Below are 21,226 nucleotides of genomic sequence, written 5' to 3'. Positions count from 1 at the left end.
TTCTGACCTCTGACCTTTTTGTAGGGGGAAAGCAAGATGGAGAAAAAAAATCCTATCAAGGATCAGTAAAGTTGCGTTACATAACATGTACAACATTCCTCAGTGTGCTTTTTAAACAAAGATGATATACATTTGAACTTTGACCCATTATGCCAGAGATCTTATCCTAAAGAGATGAAAACCACATGCATGTTTGTAGAAGGAAAAGCCTCATGGAAGTACATGTGTGTGCCTGTGTGTGTGTGTGTGTGTGTGTGTGTTGACACTGGGAGGGTCGGAGAGGTTGGTAGTTTATGGCCAGTGCAAATCACTAAAGATGAGGTGGAGCAGGAGCAACATGCAGTCGTTCAGAGATTCTGTTTTCAGAATGTTCTGAGTGTCATGATGACATTGTGACATCAGCAGGTCATTATGTCCTTTGTGTCTTGAGTAGTCCCCTGGTGGTGGGATGAGTTACCGAACTCCATTCAATCCGCAGAGTCCCTTTCCACCTTTAAGAAAGAGCTAAAGACCCAGCTCTTTCATGAACACCTCTGGAACCTAATGACACTGATGGTGGTGATGATGATATTGAGGATGTTGTTGATGTTGATGAGGATATTCATGACGATGATGATATTGACATTGTTGCTAATGTTGTTAATGATGGTGATGACAAAAACAATATCTGCTTCTATCCACCCTGTGCATTGCCTCCGTGCCACTGCCTGTCAGCACCTGTGTCGGATTGCACTTGAAGCTTTTGTTGGCACTTACTCACGTTGTTCCCTCCTATCTAGATCCTTGCTTGTGTTGTACGAACTCTCAGATATACATATATATTGCTTTGGACAAAAGCGTCTGCTAAATGAAATTGTACAATTGTAGAAACAACTTTCCGATAGAGACACACATTGTGAGAGAGAATGGATTTTCAACTGAGACAAACCACAGATAGAGATAGATCTGTTCATCAGTGACAGACTACATATACACAAGACATTTGGAGGATCTACCAGATACAAAATGGAGCAGGGGAAGTACAGCAGGAGGCCCCGGGGCCCGAGCACCCTGCAGGACCGAGTGAGGGAGCTGAATGATTTGTTGAGGCACGAACGAGCCAACAACATCTGGGAGTATAATACAAGGCTGTGGCTCAGCAAAGAACTGGACTGGACTAAAAAACAGCTGGCTCATCAAAAGAGCCTGAAATAAATGTTCATTTAAAAAATGGAAGGACAGACGTGATGAACTGGAGAGGCTGAAGAGGGTCAGTGACTCAGAGACCATCATCAACACGAGGATCGCCGCTGAGGTTCAAAATAATATCAAAACGAAGCAGAAGAAGGTGCTTCAAAAAGACTTTGAGGACCTCAAAATATGTCACATAATCATCCAACAAAAAGCCTCAGGTAAAAAAGAAGACATACTATACTATGGCTTTTTTATCTTTTTTTTTATGTATGACTTTTTTCTCACTTTTTTCGACATTTTAAACTTGTTTCTAAATACTATGACTTTTTTATTTTTCGACATGCTATACTATATCCTTTTGATGACTTTCTTTTGACATACTATACTATATATTTTTTTCTTTTTTATCATACTTTACTATGACTTTTTATGATACACTAAACTATGACTTATTTTCGACAAACTATACACTAACTTTTTTCGATATACTTTACTGACTTATTTTTTTTTTTTATTTTACATACTATAATGTGACTTTTTTCGACATACCATAGTAGGATTTTTTTTTTTTTTTTTTTACTTTTTTCAACATACTATACTCTGAGTTTTATGACATTTTGATGACATACTATACTATGAATTTAAATGACATTTTTATTACATACTATGCTATAACTATTTAATTATATTTTTATAACATACTGTACTATGATTGATCCCACTGAAGGTTAAAAATAAAATGTGTAGTTAGTTTTTAAATAACTGGAGAATGAAAAAATTTCATTTATATTGATCTCGTCAGTGTTTTTCAGGAATGCCACAGAGGAAATGGGAGAATTTAATAAATCATCCTGGAAATGATTTATATTACAAGAAATATAATGTATTTTACAATTATTCTCATACATTCACTGCAATAAATAGTGGTTTTCAGCTGTTTATCTCCACAGAAAGGCTGACTGTGGTGGAGCCTAAAATGAGTAAGCTTTTGTTACTTTTTTGGAGATGAAAAGCAGGAAGAAACAGCACTTTTAGGATATGGAAGCATACCAACTTTATTTTAAAAACTCATAAAAATGGGCCACAGTGGGACCCCCTGCCCTCTGTTTACTGCCAGCCATACACATATAAAACATGATCACAGTCCTTTGGATATAACGGTATGCAAGATCCCCCTTTTTTTCACTGCTCCAAGACCATAACATAGAAATAATGCTTACACATTGACAAAAAAAAAGAAGTAGTAAATGCTTTTCAGGTGTATTTAGGGTCAATGTATACAATTTCATATCCAAGTGTGATACATGTAAAAGAAATGTACGCAGTTTTAGTTTACTACATTTGCTGTTCTTTATATTATTACAATTTTTTGACATTTTCATTATTCAAAATAATTCACATATATAGAGATATATCTAAATATGTGCATGTCTGTATACACACGTGTTTGTCCTAAATGTAGTTAGCAGAAACTATAATGGCAACATGAGCATAGCACAACAAGTCCACAAAGATAAGGGTCACATCCACATAGGGCTCTGCTATGAGGTTGACAATACACATTTAGGGCTGGAACTTACAATTTTATAATTGTAATTTATTAATCTGCTGATTATAATCCGAATTAAAGGAGTAGTCCACAAATTTAGCATTGCACTTCAGAACTTTTGATGGACAATTAAAAAAAAAGAAGATCAAAATCGATGCATTGAAAGGAGAGATAACGTGTCTGTTTTAATCTTCTAGCGCCTACATTACCCACAATGCAAAAGTTGAGTCAGAGATTTAGCTGTGTTATGCTTAGTAGTGGCTGATGTAGTCTTTGGGATTCTCAACAATAAAGTACACCATAACAGAATAATTCATATAATTCCCTCTGATAGCATTTTGCTGCACGCATGGTTAAGCCTACATACTGTATTTGACGCATCTAGGGCTGCGGTTGCACAAACTCCAAGTAGTTTATTTTTAAAAGCCATGAATGAACAAAAAAATCAGATATGAATCACAATCCTTCCTGTGTGAATGCTGCATTTAAAGATGAAACACTGCACATTTGCAGCACACACAACAGAGCAATGTCTGGCTTCCCTCCAGCATCCACAGTTAGTGTTCTCATACAGAGAAAGCAGCCGTAATTTAAAGACCACATAAAGATTTTGGGCAGCTTACTGCCCCACTTCTAAATGACTGTGCTTATGACAACTGTAATTCATGGGGCTTTATGGTTTATTGGATGTACTCTGGCAGAAAAAAATATAATTGGACTTTACTGTAAACATCCTCCCCTCTGCCAGTGAGCTTTGAAATGAGATCTGTCTGTGGCAGACGGGCAAACAGAAGACTTTCTGGTATGAAGACGAGCTATGTCCTATTGTTTTTTCCTCACAGCTGTATCTTCTCTCATGCCTGCGTGCTTTAGTGCAGAAACACATTAGGTGGATTAGAAACTCCTGACGAGGTGAGATTGTGACTGTAGATTTCTCTGAAAGCGCTGCGACTAGTTAGGTGGACCTTGTTTCTATCCCAATGTATGCTGGGATCGGCTCCAGTACCCTAATTACAAGATGATTGGGTCACAAATAACAGTTTACTGGAACTCACTTCTTCTGCAGAGAAGAAAGTGCAATGTTCGCTTTAAACCACAAGTGGTCAGTGCTGCATCATTTTAGGCTTCTGATGAATTGTGATACAGATTTTTTGCAGTTTACATTTTATAATTTAAAATTCCACATCATAGGTTTGTATATGTTAGTTGAAATTCTCATTACATCCCGACAGCAATCAATAAATCAAATGCTCTGACAAAAAAGAAAAAATCCAGTATCTGTGGCAGGACTGTAATAAACAGTCCTATATATATATATATATATATATATATATATATGTATATATATATGTATATAGTATATATAATAATATAATATAATAATATAATAATAATAATATAATAATAAATATAATAAACAGTCCTATTTATATATATATTTATAAAATATAATATAATAATATAATATATATATATAATAATATATATATAATATAATAATATAATATATATATAATAATATATATATAATATATAATATATATATATAATAATAATATAATAATATAATAATAAATATAATAAACAATCCTATTTATATATATATGTATATAATATAATATAATAATATAATATATATATATAATAATATATATATAATATAATAATACATATATATGTATTATTATAATATATATATTATAATAATAATATAATAATACATATATATGTATTATTATTATTATTATATATATATATAGGACTGTTTATTACAGTCCTGCCACAGATACTGGATTTTTTTCTTTTTTGTCAGAGCATTTGATTTATTGATTGCTGTCGGGATGTAATGAGAATTTCAACTAATATAACAACAAAAATGTGTTTGAAGAAGATTCTAGCTTTAAGTTAAATGTGTCTGCTTGCCATGTTTATGTGATTGATAAACTGTTCAGCGTCTCTTTAAGTTTAGTTAAGTAAAATAATGTTCTATTTTTACTACTTGGGTACAAAGTCTGAAAAGTTTTGGAGCAGAATGTTTATTATGATGCATTTTTATAATGTGCATAGAAGAAGAAGTCAGAACCAGAAGGAGTTAACTGTTGCAGCAAAATGCTGCCAGAGATGACTGATTGTTTCTCCTACCTCAGCTTAACATGATGTGGAGAAAACACAAAAGGACTCTTGGGAAATCGACTGCAACAAGACAGAGAATCTTTTAGCTCACAGTCTGTTTCAGAGACACCAGCTGATGGCAGCGTGGAGAGCTGAAGTCCCTCTGTGCATTTTAATGATTTCCTCTCTATTGTAATCTTTTTTTTTTTAGTGTAACACAATGGTTTAAATGCAGTCAGGGAAAGATGTAAAAGAAAGTTGATGAAGAAAATATATCAAGCTAAAATAAAATTCCAGCACACAGCAGCTGTGGATTGCAAATGGTAAATGGACTTTCATTTCTATAGTGCCTTTCTAGTCTTCCGAACACCCAAAGCGTTTTACACTACATGTCAACATTCCCACACACATTCATACACTGATGGCAGAGTCTGCCATGCAGGGAGCCAACATGCCCATCAAAGATCTAATCTAAATACTCATTCACACACTGATGGTTCAGCCTTCAGGAGCAGTTTATCTCGTTACTTTGACAAGTGACTGGAGAATTGGTGGTCGACCCGCTCTACCTCGGAGCCACTGCCGCCTCAGATTACAGTTCTTGTAATGGAAACAGTATGCCAAGCAGAGTGATGCTGAAAAATGAATACATGCACAAAAAATAATGATAATGAATTAATTACAAAGATTTGGTTGCCCCATAACTCAGACCTTTATTATAGTTTAACACACAAAGCAAATTACGCTCAGTTCAAGTATACAGTTAGTATACATAATGTAGCTGTTCAACATGTAGCCTTACTGTACCCTCAGAAAACAGAGGACCAGTTCGATAGCACCATTATAAAAAGTACAATAAAAATAGGATTCACACACATTATTGTACGTAACATTTTTTTTTTTTTTCAAACAAGGAATAAAACTGTAAAAAAAAAATCTTCAATAACAGTACATATCTGCAACTCTGACTGTCTAAACAGGGAGAGATGCTACTCCTGCTTCCTGTGAGAAGATGATAGCCTATCTGTGCTCTTCTGTGTCCTTGTAAAGGCAACATACGTCGCAGGGAGAGGAAATGACTGAAACCCTCCTTGATTTGAAAGCATAGTTCCTGTAGAACAGTCCTATGATCCTCCTGTTGAGCCAGCCCAGTGCCACTGGCTGTGGAAGACTTAGGACTCACTTTAGTAACATTTAAGTGTCTTAAAGAACAATTAATTTTTTTAATGTATCATTAATATTTTTATTATTCAAAGGAAGAAAAAAAAAAGCTCTTTGGAGAAACATTAGAAAATGCCTGGGTGTTTACATGTTTGATTGACAGCTGACAGGGACACATGTAAACGGTAACGGCAGTTAACAAGCTATGAGGTCGTCAGACAGCAGTTTTTTTAAGCAGTCGTGTTGGTAGAATGTGCTGCAGATAGGTAATAACATAGATGACCCTGCAAACTGCCCAGGTAGTTAGTAGCTTGTTCAGTTAGGATATAGCTTTATTGTCGTACAGTAGATGCGAAGAAGACATTAGAATAAGATAGCTAGAAAGTTAATGTGAGATTGTTCAAAGTTTGTCTTCCTTTATGTTGAGTCTGCAGGCTGCTATCCAGCCTGTGATAGAACAGTGGTGTTACTGCTTTAAGGTCAGACCAGAAAGTGGAACAGCAAAATGTATTTTTTGTGAAATATCTGGTTCTAGAAGTTTAAGTGACGTAGTGACTGTAGTCTCAGGGCTAGTTGGTGAACTGCTGTAGCTGCCTGGTGAGATAACTATAGTCTATAGTCAGTCATAGCTCCCACAGATTATCGCTATCGTCTCTATACTGCTCTGTTTACTCCCCCTGACATTTCGATCAATAAAAAAAGCTTAATAATAGCATAATAACTTCACACAGTTCAGTACTATCAATATGGCTTGCTATAGTTCAACGGCGCAAATTTGTGAGTCAAAGTTCCCCAAAGTTGAACTTGACGCAAAGCATTTTGCTCTGATTTACTTTGACCTCACGAGCGATTCCACTCATTTCTGTGATTGCATTAGAAATTAATTGAAATTGCAGCAAAATTTTGCCATTTTGAAATGCTGGTGTGGTCGCACCTTTACAATGATTTCACTGGCTATGTGAATAGGTTCTCTGTATACACAGACGAAGAACCAATGCGGTGTCGTCCTAAGCCGACAGACTAGAAAATATGGACTTACAGAGTGCACCTGTAGGCTGTAGAGCTATTTGCTATTTAACTTCACTTTTATTCATTTGAGAACAAATCTGTCATTTGCTCAGAGTGTTAAACCACTGAGTGTGAGCAAAAACAAGATTTCAAGTTGGTGTTAAATTGCTCTTTAAAGATGGTAGGTGGGATAAATGTGAGCATTTTGAAAAGCCTCTCTCTCTCCTGCCTTTCCTGTCTCTCTCCTTTCACTATCAATAAAACGAAGAGATGCCAAAAAGGGAAAAAAAGGAAACATGAGGTCCTATGTTAGCTTCAAAAGCAAAATACTGCTACACACTGTAGGCCTATCATAAAATGAAAGAGTAATGAATAATATATCACAACAACAAGATAATGTCTGGGAGCTGAAATTGATCTCAGTCAGTTTGAAAAGACCCCAAGTTAAAAACTTTTAAGACTTTTAACAACTTTTAAAATCAATATTTGTTTGGATAATTGTGCACAATAACTGGACAGCTTTCTAACAGGGCTGCTCTTAGGTTATGCATACTATAATGTAAATTATAAGCAAATCTGTGAGCAAATGTTTCCTCAAATCATTTTTTAAATAACAACTTCTGGACTAACTGAGATTGCTATACCAACACACATTGTGACACCAACGCCCACAAAAGATTGTTGTGCAACTCCTCTTTGAAATACGACTTAATTCAGAAAATGATATATGTATGCTCCAGTTATTTAAAAGAAAGCTTTGGTGTAGTTTGAGGCTCTTCAGCATGTAACATTTCAGTCTTAGTGGATTAGTTTTACAGCTGAATCAGGCACTAGTAATTTGTGATGAATGGGCTGTTTGCTTTTTGAGGACTTGCTTTGTTCTACAGCTTGATATGCAAAAAAAATCCTCAATGAGGATGTGAAACTAAATAAGTGACATGCAAAAGAAATGCTCAGTTCACCTGTGTAACATCAAACTCAGTGTGTGTGGACTTTAGTGTGTAAAAGGCACTTTTATGAAACTTGAGAAAAGTGGAAGAATACTGCATTTAATTCCAAAAGACAGACCACTGCTGCTGTTGTTATCGGTGATTCCTCTCAATCGTGAGACCACCTGTTCGCTGACATCCAACCTCTCCAGGGTAAACAAAAAGTGTTGTAGCAGGGTTCAGTTAAAGTGCTGCACTTCAGAGAAGACACATTCGTGATGTCATTCCCCAGTGCAGCACCTTGTGGAAGGTACCTGCCAGCTTATTTTTATCACTCATTCAAAAATAATAAAAACGTCAGAGGGCACAAGGAGAGCTTTTGCCTTTCTCTTGATCTTGACCAAGGAGGTTGGAAGTGTCACTAAGGCTGTAGCTGCCTCTGTTCGGACAGCAGGGGAATCAAATATTCTTTAGGGTGGGGTCGAAGAACGCTGCTGCCTCGTGGATTAGGGAGAACATAAAAAGATGGTTTGACCAGAGCAGGGCTGGCAGGGTGAATCCACTATACAGATGGAGATGTGTAGTGGTTGGTTGGCTGCAGATGGTCCGTCTGCTCTGCGTCGTCTTTACCTGTGAGTCACCTGGTTGTTGAGGAGGCCTGGGAACGTCTCTTCTGTTTCTGTGCTTAATGAGCCACCTATAGCAGAGACACACAGAGTTACCACCTCCACACGTTGTCCTTGTTTCACATCTGATACTAACAGCTTTAATCTGCTCCAGTGATGGATGTAAGCGCTGCCAAGTGCTTGGACTAGTCTTCAATTAGCATAATGAGTACATTAGATAATGAATCAGAAAATCAAGTACATTTTGTATAGTGTCTCATGGCATATTATTGTTGAAACTACGCTCTAGTATTATATTTATTTTTAAATAAAAAGAACATGGAGACATACTAAGACAGGGTTTACTACATCCCTCCCATAGGACCACCTGCTCTCGCGTGACCAACGTTTCATACGGGTCATGTGATGATAATTAATCCGACTCCATGATAACTGAGCTAACTCCCATCTGCTGATGAAGACCATGAGATGGGGCCCGAAAGCTTCAGAAAAATCTAGTGCATGGATGGACCGTAATCTTTTGTCATATTATATCATTTCAAATAACTTAGTGAAATTAAATAGTGATCAAAAACATATGACGTATCTCAGTGATTCACTTTGACAGTTTATCCTACTGATAGGAATCATGACCAAAGCGATGGTGGATATTTTGCGTTTCTTAAAACTCAATGTTTCCACATGACTATAATGCATTAAAATTGCATTCAGTGATATCAAAATCAATGTAGCAACTACATGAGCTAATCAATGATGATGTACAGCATGTTACATTTACAGTTTGAGGCAGAATAACAGTATAATAAGCATAAAGGTGCAATGTGTAATTACTGGCCACCTGCTCCAATCAAATAGGGGGCAGCATTTTACCTCTACTAGTGGGTCCATGCAACCTAAACTTATGGTCATCAGTTATAAAAACTACTAACAGCAGGAATACACAAAATCCAACCGAACTGCTGAAACTCTGAGAGATGGTCAAAATAACACTGCTATCTTATAATCTTTACCTACAGTTAGCCATCTTTGTGTTTACTGTGACATTACTGTACGGACTGTGTATGTTTTGAAAGTGTATTTATTGGATTAAATTCAAATTTTGAATGTTTTAAACTAAAAGTCTGTCCAGATGTTACACATTTCACCTTTACATTCTAAGATCATCAACATTAAAAGGACAGTAGATGTTACAGATATTCCTCCAAATAATTGCGAGGTCCTACCATTATGGCAGCTGTACGTCCACACACGATGGCCATCGTATCGACATCTGCATTTCAGGATGTTATTGGTGTAGTCTGACTCAGCTACCTCATAGTTTGGATTAATTACTATCTGTGAGAGGAAGAACATGAACAAGTCAGGGATTGCCTAATATGGCTGCAGTGTGTAGATAACTTCACTCTTTATTTAGAGAACAAAAGAACAATGGAATGTGGGAAACATTACCTGGAAAATGTAATCTCCAGGTTTGAGGTCAGTTATGTCGATCCACTGGCAGTCGATGTCGTGCCTGTAGGTATCCCAGCAGCCCACAGTGATACCCTGCTCTCCAAAGTTAGCGCATTCATACCTCTTTTCAATACCTGCAAGACATGACGACATGAAAAAAGAAAATGTTGAGAACCATTCTTAAAATGATAACGCTGCATTAATTGATTTTTGTGCACAATTGGGGGCAACAGAACGAGCTGTAAATTATTATCGGTGAACGGGTGTTCACCATAACAACAATATGCATACCTGCAGACACAGAGCAACATTTGCATTTATTTGTAATCCTGTTTCTGACCAACCGATGAGTGATCTGATCTATTCTTAAAATAACTAGAATTACCACCTCACGGTTGTATCCCCTCCGCCAACCAGTCAGATTACAGTTTACATCCATGTTTGTTCAAAATATCATCACTTCATTATTTTATCCTGTTAGAAATTTGTGTTGAATTGTCATAATTAGCATATTAATTATTAAGTTATAGCCAAAAGCGTGTTTTGTGACGTCACAGTGACCCTTTGACCACCAAATTCTAATCAGTTCATCCTTGAGTCCAAGTGGACGTTTGCGCCAAATCTGAAGAAGCTCCCTCCAGGTGTAATAAGTGTATTTTTATGAAATCAAAGTAGGAATCCTATTTGGTTCTTACCTTCATCACACTCTGAGTCCTCCAGGCAAAAACTTGCTTTGTGTCCTTCTGCCACTTTGGTTCCATTGAGGGTGAACAGGTCATAGGTTGTAAACACCTCCATGCTATGATAATGCCTGCGCACACAGATAGAAGTGGTAGTTTTACAAATCAGGCTCAAAATGTCAAACAAAAGTACAAGAACGGCACTTCTTGTTGCTGAAGAAAGAGCACAATCATTTTATATATATATATATATATATATCCCTATTGTGATTTTCTTTTTTTAATATATATATATTAAAAAAAGAAAATCTCAAATTGGCATCTGCAATCACAACATTTCTTTTAACTGGATTTTGGCCCGATGTGCTTCTTCAGGTTCTGCCACTCAAAGGTCTGACGTGTTGAAGGCTGGTAGCTGTGTGAAGCTGCCAACAGTGAACTGTTCCTTCAGCCAACACAGGAACCACAAAAATGTGGGTCTTTTTTGTACGGTAGCTATAGCTTAACAGCACACAGCCAATTACAGGGCAGCAGAATGTATGGAAGGAAAAAAAAAAAAATACTCCAGAAACCTGATGGGGGGCTGAGTCATCTCTCTTTCTGTCACTTAATAAGTTTAATTTGAGACATCATTTCTGAATCAGTCAAATGTCCTCTTCTGCTATGTGGTTTACAAAAGACTTTATGCTTGTGATTTATAATTGAATTTTGATTTATATGTTCCTGGAATACAAACTCGTTATAACTGCATCCTGCATGATAAATGTCCCATGCATTTCAGTAGGCTTATTGTTCTGTGAAAAGGATTGCACTAGTGTCCATTAAATTATCCTATCCATCCAAGTATATAATGGAAATATTTTATTAATAGTGAGTAGTTTTTATTATCCCCCACACCACCAGATTTCCTTTCTGGTGACTGTAGAAAAGAATAAACATAACCACGGGACGGTGTCTGAATGTACCTGTATTCACCATCCGTCTGAAATGCTTCGTTATAGCGCCTGTCTCTTTAAGATCCCCTCCCAAAAAAGCCCAGTCTGTCTGATTAGCTTGCGAGAAAAATATGGTGCACCTTTGCACAGGTAGTTCTCAAGCTGTGGGCGATATATTCTAATGATCCTGCATGTGACATTGGAAGGGGAGCCACATCTGAACGGCTTGTTGAATCACGTGTTTTCTGATCTAGACAGCCCACAATAAACTAACTGGGTTGTCTTATTTCACCGTTTGTTAGGTTGGTGCACAAGCACTGAAAATGTGAGTTTTTCATGATATGTCCCATTGAAATTAACAAGATATAACATGTTCATTAGTGAGCTTTAGAGATGCTGGTAGGCGTCATTTTGAACTTTGTAGAAAGCCAGGATCTTTATGTTAAGGCAGGCTAATCGCCTCCTGGCTCCAGCTCTGTACTTAACAAACAGACAGTTTTATCATCCAACTCTCGGAGAGAAAGCACTCCTATTTCCATAATCATATATCCCAAAATGTTGAATATTTTGAGTTTTGGCACACACAATTTCAACACTTTGTATTAGCAAACACATGGTCTGGCTCTGGTGTCCATTAAATAAAAAAAAAAGATTGCTACTGTGGAATTATCATTATGGTGAAATCTGGGATGAAGCTCAAAGGACATAATGAAAACGTGTAACACTGACCTGTGACACTCGTGCCACACCCAGGAGTGTCTGCCAGCTTTGGGCCGGAAGTCCGACTGGCCGTTGTTGTGGATTTGGGAGGAGAAGCGCAGCAGGCGGCGGTATGTGTTGGCCGGCGCCTGGCTGGCGGTGGAGGACAGACAGTTCTCCTCGTGCGCACACTGTAGCATGAACATGGGCCGGTCCTCCATGTAGGTGGTCTGCTCCACCGCCTGAGGGTTCAACACCAGGTCAGGAGCCGCTGTGGACAGGAGGATGAAAGAGAAACCACGGAGAAGAAGACAGAGACAAACCCCATTTAGAAACAAAGAGAAATGGCTCAGTCATTGGCAAAAAAAAAGCAAAAAAAAAAAGCTCTAAAGTAAATGAGGTGTTTCTGTTTCAAACTGCAGAGCACTCTTGTGATTCAGGAGGGATATTGGAGTGCCGGTTATGCAAACCTTTCTCCACGAGGCAGAGCCTCTCAAGAGGCAGAGATCATTTCATTTGTTGAATTAAAACTCAATGTGAACAGGAGAGCAGGAGAGTCGAAGCTTGAACGTGTGAACTGACAAATTGAAGCCAAAGGCTCTCGTCAAAGTATAATTAAAAATTGGAAATGTCTTTTCTTCTTTCTTTCCTTTTTCCAGTCATGACCATATCACATTTTACTGATTTGTGGGCTCGTTTCTGACACTTACTACTCAAAAGCATTCACCAAACAACAACATATGAATTAGGGTGATCTTACTCTCGGAGCAGGAGACTCCGGCGGCGTTGCGTCCGCCTCCTTTAGCACAGCTGAGGTGGGCTCCGTGGTGCAGGCAGTGGGACAGAGACATCTCAGTACCAGAACAGCGAACGCCGCTCATCACCACGGGGTCAGCACTCACCGCTCCCGGCCAATACCAAGTCTCCTGTTGAGAAAACATGAGTCATGGTTCACAACTGACATAAGGGCGACATCCACTTCTGGTATAATGCACTATGATGCCTTTAAGCTGAATTGTAATGCAACTTTTTTGACCATGAACACTTATGTTTGATATCACATATGATACCGACCTAGAAAAAACATAGATATACTAAAATCCATTCACTTCAGATATGATTGCAGCTAGTCGATGCCTAATTTAGAGGTGAACAGTTAGAAGATGCTGCAACATAAACGTGTGGGAGGATTTCACTCAACAGATGCCTGCAGTGAAACCTTATTTAAGCTCCATGCTTATACTTACAGACGTAGGCAAAGTTGTTGGTAACGTTCCGTTAAAGAGAGAAAAACCCACAATGGTCACTGAAATAACTTGAAACTGACAAAAGTAATAATAAATAAAAATTCACTGAAAATTAACTAATGAAAATCAGATATTGTTTTTGAATTATGGTTCAGCAGAATCATTTAAAAAAACAAACTAATGAAACTGGCCTAGACAAAAATGATGGTAACATTAACTTAATATTTTGTTGCACAACCTTTTGAGGCAATCACTGCAATCAAGTGATTTCTGTAACTCTCAATGAGACTTCTGCACCTGTCGACAGGTATGTTGGCCCACTCCTCGTGAGCAAACTGCTCCAGCTGTCTCAGGTTTGAAGGGTGCCTTCTCCAGACAGCATGTTTCAGCTCCTTCCACAGATGTTCAATAGGATTTAGATCCGGGCTCATAGAAGGCCACTTCAGAATAGTCCAATGTTTTGTTCTTAGCCATTCTTGGGTGTTTTTAGCTGTGTTTTGGGTCATTATCCTGTTGGAGGACCCATGACCTGCAACTGAGACCAAGCTTTCTGACACTGGGCAGCACATTTCGCTCCAGAATGCCTTGATAGTCTTGAGATTTCATTGCACCCTGCACAGATTCAAGACACCCTGTGCCAGATGCAACAAAGCAGCCCCATAACATAACCGAGCCTCCTCCATGTTTCACATTAGGTACAGTGTTCTTTTCTTTGGATGCTTCATCTCTTCGTCTGTGAACATAGAGCTGATGTGACTTGCCAAAAAGCTCCAGTTTTGTCTCATCTGTCCAAAGGACATTCTCCCAGAAGCTTTGTGGCTTGTCAATATGCATTTTGGAAAATTCCAGTCTCGCTTTTTTATGATTTGGTGTCCTCCTGGGTCGTCTTCCATTAAGTCCACTTTGGCTCAAACAGTGACGGATGGTGCGATCGGACACTGATGTACCTTGACCTTGGAGTTCACCTCTAATCTCTTTGGAAGTTGTTCTGGGCTCTTTGGTTACCATTCGTATTATCCGTCTCTTCAATATGTCATCAATTTTCCTCTTGCGGCCACGTCCATGGAGGTTGGCTACAGTCCCATGGACCTTAAACTTCTGAATAATATGTGCAGCTGTAGTCACAGGAACATCAAGCTGCTTGGAGATGGTCTTATAGCCTTTACCTTTAACATGAAGGTCTATAATGTTCTTTCTGATCTCCTGAGACAACTCTCTCCTTAGCTTTCTGTGGTCCATGTTCAGTGTGGTACACACCATGATACCAAACAGCACAGTGACTACTTTTCACCCTTTAAATAGGCAGACTGACTGATTACAAGTTTGAAGACACCTGTGATGCTAATTACAGGACACACCTTAGTTTAACATGTCCCTATGGTCACATTATTTTCCATCTTTTCTAGGGCTACCATCATTTTTGTCTAGGCCAGTTTCATCAGTTTGTTTTTTAAAATGATTCTGTTGAACCACAATTCAAAAACAATATCTGATTTTCATTAGTTAATTTTCAGTAAATTTTTATTTATTATGACTTTTGTCAGTTTCAAGTTATTTCAGTGACCATTGTGGGTTTTTCTCTCTTTAACGGAACATTACCAACAACTTTGCCTACGTCTGTATGTATTATTTCTCCAGTAGTGTTAGAAGAAATATTTCAGGTATTTTATACCAGCATCTGAAAATACTCCATTATAAGTAACAGTCCTGCATTTAAAATGTAAAGTACTGAGGAGTAATCTGTATAATGTGCTTATAAAAGTAAAGTAAATGTCCTCATTATGCTAAATAAACCCTTTAGTGTGTCTTTATTATTATAAATCACATCAATGGATTATCATTACTAATGCATTAATATGGAACTGACTATAATGATGTCTATTGAGAAGTTTAATCTCTAACGGGGCATCATATTACAGCAGATTATATATAGGCTGATCTATATGTTGTAGATGATGATTGATGAAAATCTGTAAATTATTGTGAAATACATGTAGTGATTTTGAAATCCAATAGGATAACAAACCTACACACAGAACCTTCTGCTACCAAAGAAAAGCTCTATACTGTCTGGATGTATCACTGTGATGATGCCATGTTTTTGAGGATAGTGTTCACAGTGCTACCATGAGTTGTTGTGAAGGAAAGGTGATTCTCTACATTGACAACTAGAGGGCACACCCGATCCTTTTATAGCCACATCCTAAATGCTTCACCGGCTGGATAAGCACATGCACTTTAACTTGTCACTTTGAGGGCATGAGTCATCTGGGTGCACTTTTGTATTTATTGTGTGGTTACTGTATTGTTATTGTGGCAGCATGTTTTGTTGCGTGTGTTATGTGATTATATATTTTGTTGTTGAGCACCAAAACGGATTCCTAATTAACTCTGGCCAGAAATGATTGAATCTGGAATCTATATCCTCATGGATGGGCCATTATATTGTATTGATATATGATTTTATTTTGTTTTACCATATAAGGGCTGTGCAACTTATGTTCCTATAATATATTAATGAGTAATGTTGCTGCCAGATGAAGATGTGAGCCTGACATAATACACATAATACAGGAAGTAACACAGTAAATGCCCCCGTATGACAACAGACAGTCCGTCTCACCTCTGTCTCAAGGTAAACCTGACATCCCATAATCAGACAGAAAAACATTATTTTTTTCAATTTCCACTCATAAAGCTCTGCTCTTCATTCTTCAGCTCTGCAAACTCTTTCAAAGTATGATTCCTGTTATTGCAATACTTTTTAGTGTACTTTTAAACATAACACGGCAATGATGACAATAAAATAGTTGTAGTTTTCAGACTGGCAGACAATGTGCAACCTAACCTTGAAAAATAAATTGCAAACTGTACTTTTGCAATTGAATTTGAGTTATGTCCTGATTTTAACTCGTTTCTAATGAAAATTAATTTGTTTTTTCATAATCCCGCAATTATGTCAGGCCTCTGCTGTGAAATCTTTCAAATTCCACCACTATAAAAAGTGACCATGATTAAGGTCATTTTCATTTCATTTTCACTAGAAATGAGCTCAAAATCAGGACATAATTCAAATTTAAATGCCAAAGTGCTTTTGACTGATACACAGCTATATCATCTGTAAGAAATGATTGTATTACGTTTAACCCTCTAAAGCCTACATAGACAAAGAAACACCTGGACAGAGTTTTTTATATTTTTGTCAATTCTGAGCTGATTCTTTGAGTCAGTGTCAAGTGTTATACATCATATGATTCAGGGTAAACTATTCTTTCTTTCAGGTGCAGTGATAAGTCACCATCACGCATTACCTTTGTGTGAGCATAGCATATTTGACATGAAAAAAAACACCTTTTTTCAAAATGTCAAACGTTGTATTAGGTGAGTTACACACCACACCTGTCTTCAAAGTTGGCCTTCTTGATTCCAAAGTTATTAAATGTTTTGTAGAAACATGTCTAGCGTAGCATCTATGGTATGCTGGATGCTTTCAGCTGATATATAGCTATATAATTGGTAGGAAATGACTGGATTACCTTTAAGGAAAATGGAGACACAGAGAATGAATTTTACAACAATGAGTCAAAAGTATAAATCAATATTTGATTCAGTTTCAATACAGAAGTGTTTTAAGGAAATCAATAACTGTTTGTAAACTCAATACAACTAACTGAACTCAAATAACTGTCACAGGACTTTGTCTTTATTTCACCTATTGTTAACAAATTGCATAGTTCTTTCCAAGTAAATTCCTATAATTAGTGAGAAATTGTGTGCACTCAGCATTACATTCATCAAGACTTTGGAGATCTAGAAAAAAAAATTAGTAATTTTGACATGTGAGCTGCAATGAAAATCAGGGTTAAATGGGATTTTCCCTGCTGAAGATCCTGTGTTAAGATTTGTACAGTCTAGATTTGACAGACTGGAAGAACATTAACACAACGCACGCCATTCGTTGGTTTTGTTCTTAGATAATTACTTTAAAAGGTTGTAACTTTTGAACTGAAGGAGCTAAAAAAAAAAAAAACGGAAAACGTACCTGGAAAGCGTTGCTGGCAAAGCCCAGGCCCAGCTGTCTGCAGACCACCATGGCCTCCATGGTTCCCCAACTCTCACTGCACACCGTCCCCCACACCAGAGACCCATTCCTCTCCGCCAGCACCTCCACACGGCCCTCATAGGGGTTACGACCTCCACTCAGACGCAGCTATGGACATGAAAAACACAACAGAGGCGCCGATTTAAAGGCGAAACCCTCACTTTTTTTAAAATAAAGATACATTTGGTATCAGGTAATAGTAACATGTTACTGCAAAGTAACAAACAGCATACATGACAAGACAACTTGCAAGAGGGCGATCGAATTGAATGCAACCAATGATTCTAAGGTTTTGGAAAAAACTTGAAAAGGTACTAATGCATGATTGGTATAATAAAACAAGATTATGACTTGGAGCACTACGAGGATGCGGAAAATAAATGCAGTAAAGAATGCTGAAAAAATGAAAGTAGATCAGATCAGTATTAAAGAAATTTACAATGCATTATTAAAAATGAACAAAATAAACATAAAGCAGCTCAACAATCAGCTATTATGATTGTGATAGAGATATACTGTATATGATGTGCAAAATATCCTCACGTATGTTAACATTAAGGTGTCTGCAGAAGGCCATACACGTGCATTAAAGATATGGAGAGACAAATGTAGCCTCTAAACTACACAGTTAGTGTTTCTTGGTGAGTTTGTTGCTGTAGAGTTTTTTTTACTGAAACAAACACTGAGGCTCACCCTCTCCTGGAAGCCCATCGCAGGAACGTTACATCTGACGGCTGCATCCTCCTCGTGGCTGCAACCGAGAGCCTCCTTGTTGAAGAAACACTCTGTGATGGACTTCTCAAATCCAGAGCACTGCACTTCATTCATATGGACCGGGCCCATACCTGAAAGACAGAAGGAACTGTTTCCAAAAGATGCTTGCTCACTGAAACCGAGAGTGAAAAGCAAACGGTTATTATGGCCGAGAGATGTCCGTGTTGTGTCTTGATTTCATGTAATTTCACTAAAAATACAGCTCTGGTGTACAATCTAAAAAAATTAAAGGAATAGTTAAATTAGCTTAGCTTAGTATAAAATTCGGAAGTAAGGAAAATCAGCTAACCTGGCTACCAGCACCAGGAGTCATGTCATGGTATAAGCTAAGCAGCTGTAGCTTCACATCTAGCATGCAGACATGACAGTGGTGTAACTCTATTCGTCTAACTCTCTTCAAGAAAGCGAGTAAGTGTATTTCCCCAAATAACTATTCCTTTAAAATAATCAGGATGACACATGAAATACGGTCCATTTAGGGAACGAAAGGATAGCAATTTACTGTAGACTACACATGAACAGAGAGGCTCATACATATGGGGAGATTCAAAACCGCTCTGATTAATGCTTCATGTCTACTATGTGCTAATAAGACATACCTTCATCTATAATGATCTTTTTGTGAAAGGTTTCACTGTTTTATCAGGGTGTACTACTTCCATCTGAAGTTTGTTTTTCTCCATGAAGGGTTAGAGAGAGCCACTGATGAGAAATCATGATGGAAAAATGATTTTTGGAGAAGGAAACCCTCCGTTTCAACATTTTCCATGTCTAATGTTACTGGAATGTGCAGCATGTCTCTGTTTATGAAAAGGGAAACAGCTCTTATACAGAAGTGCCATGCTGTATGGGGATTCTTTTTTACCAGTTATTGGTAGAGAAAAAATGTACTTTTTCCATAATACATCCTGATAACAGATGAGCTAGGGCTTTAAAAACACCATATACCACAGGGTAGATATCTGCTGAGTGTGTAATTTAGAAGAGGGTCAGTGGCACATTGCTTCCAAACTTGTAAAACTCTCCATGCAGCCGTTGTTAGAACCCTGCTGGAGACCATAAAGTGGAGACCATAAAGTGGAGACTATAAAGAGAGACTGCTCGAAGTGAAGGCCTCCATTAGAAAATAACTAGTCAATACAAGGAGGGGTCTTCTTCCTCTTCTCCAACCCCTCAGGAAGCACAATCTTTGCCATGGACACTTTCAAATCAAATACAGACCTATACAAATTGTGACGCCTAATCTGGCAGATTAAAGAGTAATTCCGGTTTATTACAGTTTGGGTCTTAGTTTTGTAGTTTTGGACCATCTTTTCTAGCAGAAACATGGCAACATGACTACAGCAAAGCCCAACAAGGGCAGGAAACACGAGTGGTCTACTAAGAGGAATTACTGCTATAAGTCATACGACTCAATACGTAAGAAAATAGAGTTATCCTTAAAAGTATAAAACAGTCCAACAAATGGTGTCAAGAAGTGTTTTGTCAGAATATTTGCAGTAACCCCGGGGCGCCCCTCTCCAGTTCCATCCTCTCGTGTCACTACTGGTTCCAAAGAACCAAGATGGCAACGGCCAAAAGGCCGAACTGGAGGCTTCAAAACGGTAGTCCAAAAACCAACAGGTGACGTCACGCTGACTACATCCACTTCTTATTATACAGTCTATGATCTACACAAAGTAATGGGATAGAGGTTTAAGTTTCAGTACAGACACTGTTCTCTACGGGCTGTGTCCACAGTCCAGCTGAGCTATAGGGGCTTGACTTATCTCCTTTTTCCCCAGTGAGAAAGATATCTGACTTCATACCAGCTCAGGAACGGATTCCTTATCCTCACAGACCTGCATAACGTAACTAATCCTGTTCCACCGAGCTAAATCACGTTTACCATCGGGTCTGGGAGTTCATGAGACTCTGCTCAGTGGCACACTGCGGTGACATGAGGAGGAACGCTTTAAGGATAGAATTACTGCCTGAAATGTTTGGTATATGTGGTTTTGCTACCCAGTCATAACCTTCCATCCTGTGCCATGTAGGCAATAGGCCTATATATGCACAGTTGTTCCAGCTATAAAGACTGTCATTGTGAGCTCATAGGGACTGTTTCAGGTCTACTGTGTACTTAGTCCAGGCTGTTGCTGCTCACAACCCATTTCTTTATGGCTTTTTTTCCCATTGCAGCACTAGCCTAAATTAGGCACATTTTAATGCCGTAGTTTCAATCAATAAACACTTTAAAATCCATATTCCCTTGAAAAAAGACTCAGTTAACCTTTCTTGCACAAATAACAGAGAAAATGTAAAGCATACCTTGTCCCAGGCGACCTCCTGACAGGGCCTCTATGGCGGTACCGAAGCCCAGCTCTCGACACACCACGGTGGCAGACAGCAGGGTCCAGTGATCATCACATATGGTGCCCCACTCTCCATTTTTCAACACCTCCACTCGGCCCTCGCCTACGATGGCCCCACCGCGAAGACGAACCAACGGTTGCTGCAGAGGAAAAAGAGTAAAACACGTCACTGTTAAAAAGCTGAAATGTTCAAATAGTAAAACCACAGTCTGGTTCTTTATAAAATAACAGACTCAGGTGAAAGCCGAGGCAGCAGACTGGGTGGCTTCCTGTTTTATACAACATGCTATAAATGTGGTTCTACCATGAACTGTTTAGACAAACTGGAAGTGTTTAATTTTACAAGTAAACACATTAGTAGCAGTTTAATCTGACGCACGGCTGTTGGTATTCACACAGTAAAGCCCAGATGTCTTAATGTGTGC

General features: G+C 38.1%; 1 protein-coding gene across 1 annotated transcript in view; it reads right to left on the bottom strand.

Annotated features, from left to right (window-relative positions):
* Positions 1 to 5,522: 5,522 nt before the first annotated feature.
* loxl2b (lysyl oxidase-like 2b) overlaps positions 5,523 to 21,226 on the bottom strand; it is a 45,245-nt gene continuing 29,541 nt past the window's right edge. The window contains exons 6-14 of the mRNA XM_074637618.1: positions 20,758 to 20,941; positions 18,367 to 18,518; positions 17,614 to 17,781; positions 13,085 to 13,250; positions 12,355 to 12,595; positions 10,706 to 10,821; positions 10,008 to 10,144; positions 9,782 to 9,893; positions 5,523 to 8,629 (exon numbers count right to left, since the gene is read on the bottom strand). Of these exons, the coding sequence (XP_074493719.1) occupies positions 8,559 to 8,629; positions 9,782 to 9,893; positions 10,008 to 10,144; positions 10,706 to 10,821; positions 12,355 to 12,595; positions 13,085 to 13,250; positions 17,614 to 17,781; positions 18,367 to 18,518; positions 20,758 to 20,941 (1,347 nt within the window). The 3' untranslated portion in view covers positions 5,523 to 8,558. The remainder of the gene's footprint in view (positions 8,630 to 9,781; positions 9,894 to 10,007; positions 10,145 to 10,705; positions 10,822 to 12,354; positions 12,596 to 13,084; positions 13,251 to 17,613; positions 17,782 to 18,366; positions 18,519 to 20,757; positions 20,942 to 21,226) is intronic.

This window comes from Sebastes fasciatus, chromosome 6 (assembly GCF_043250625.1).
Source record: "Sebastes fasciatus isolate fSebFas1 chromosome 6, fSebFas1.pri, whole genome shotgun sequence".
Lineage (NCBI taxonomy): Eukaryota > Metazoa > Chordata > Actinopteri > Perciformes > Sebastidae > Sebastes > Sebastes fasciatus.
Note: the sequence above shows the minus strand (reverse complement) of the source record. Positions and strands in the feature narration are given on the sequence as shown.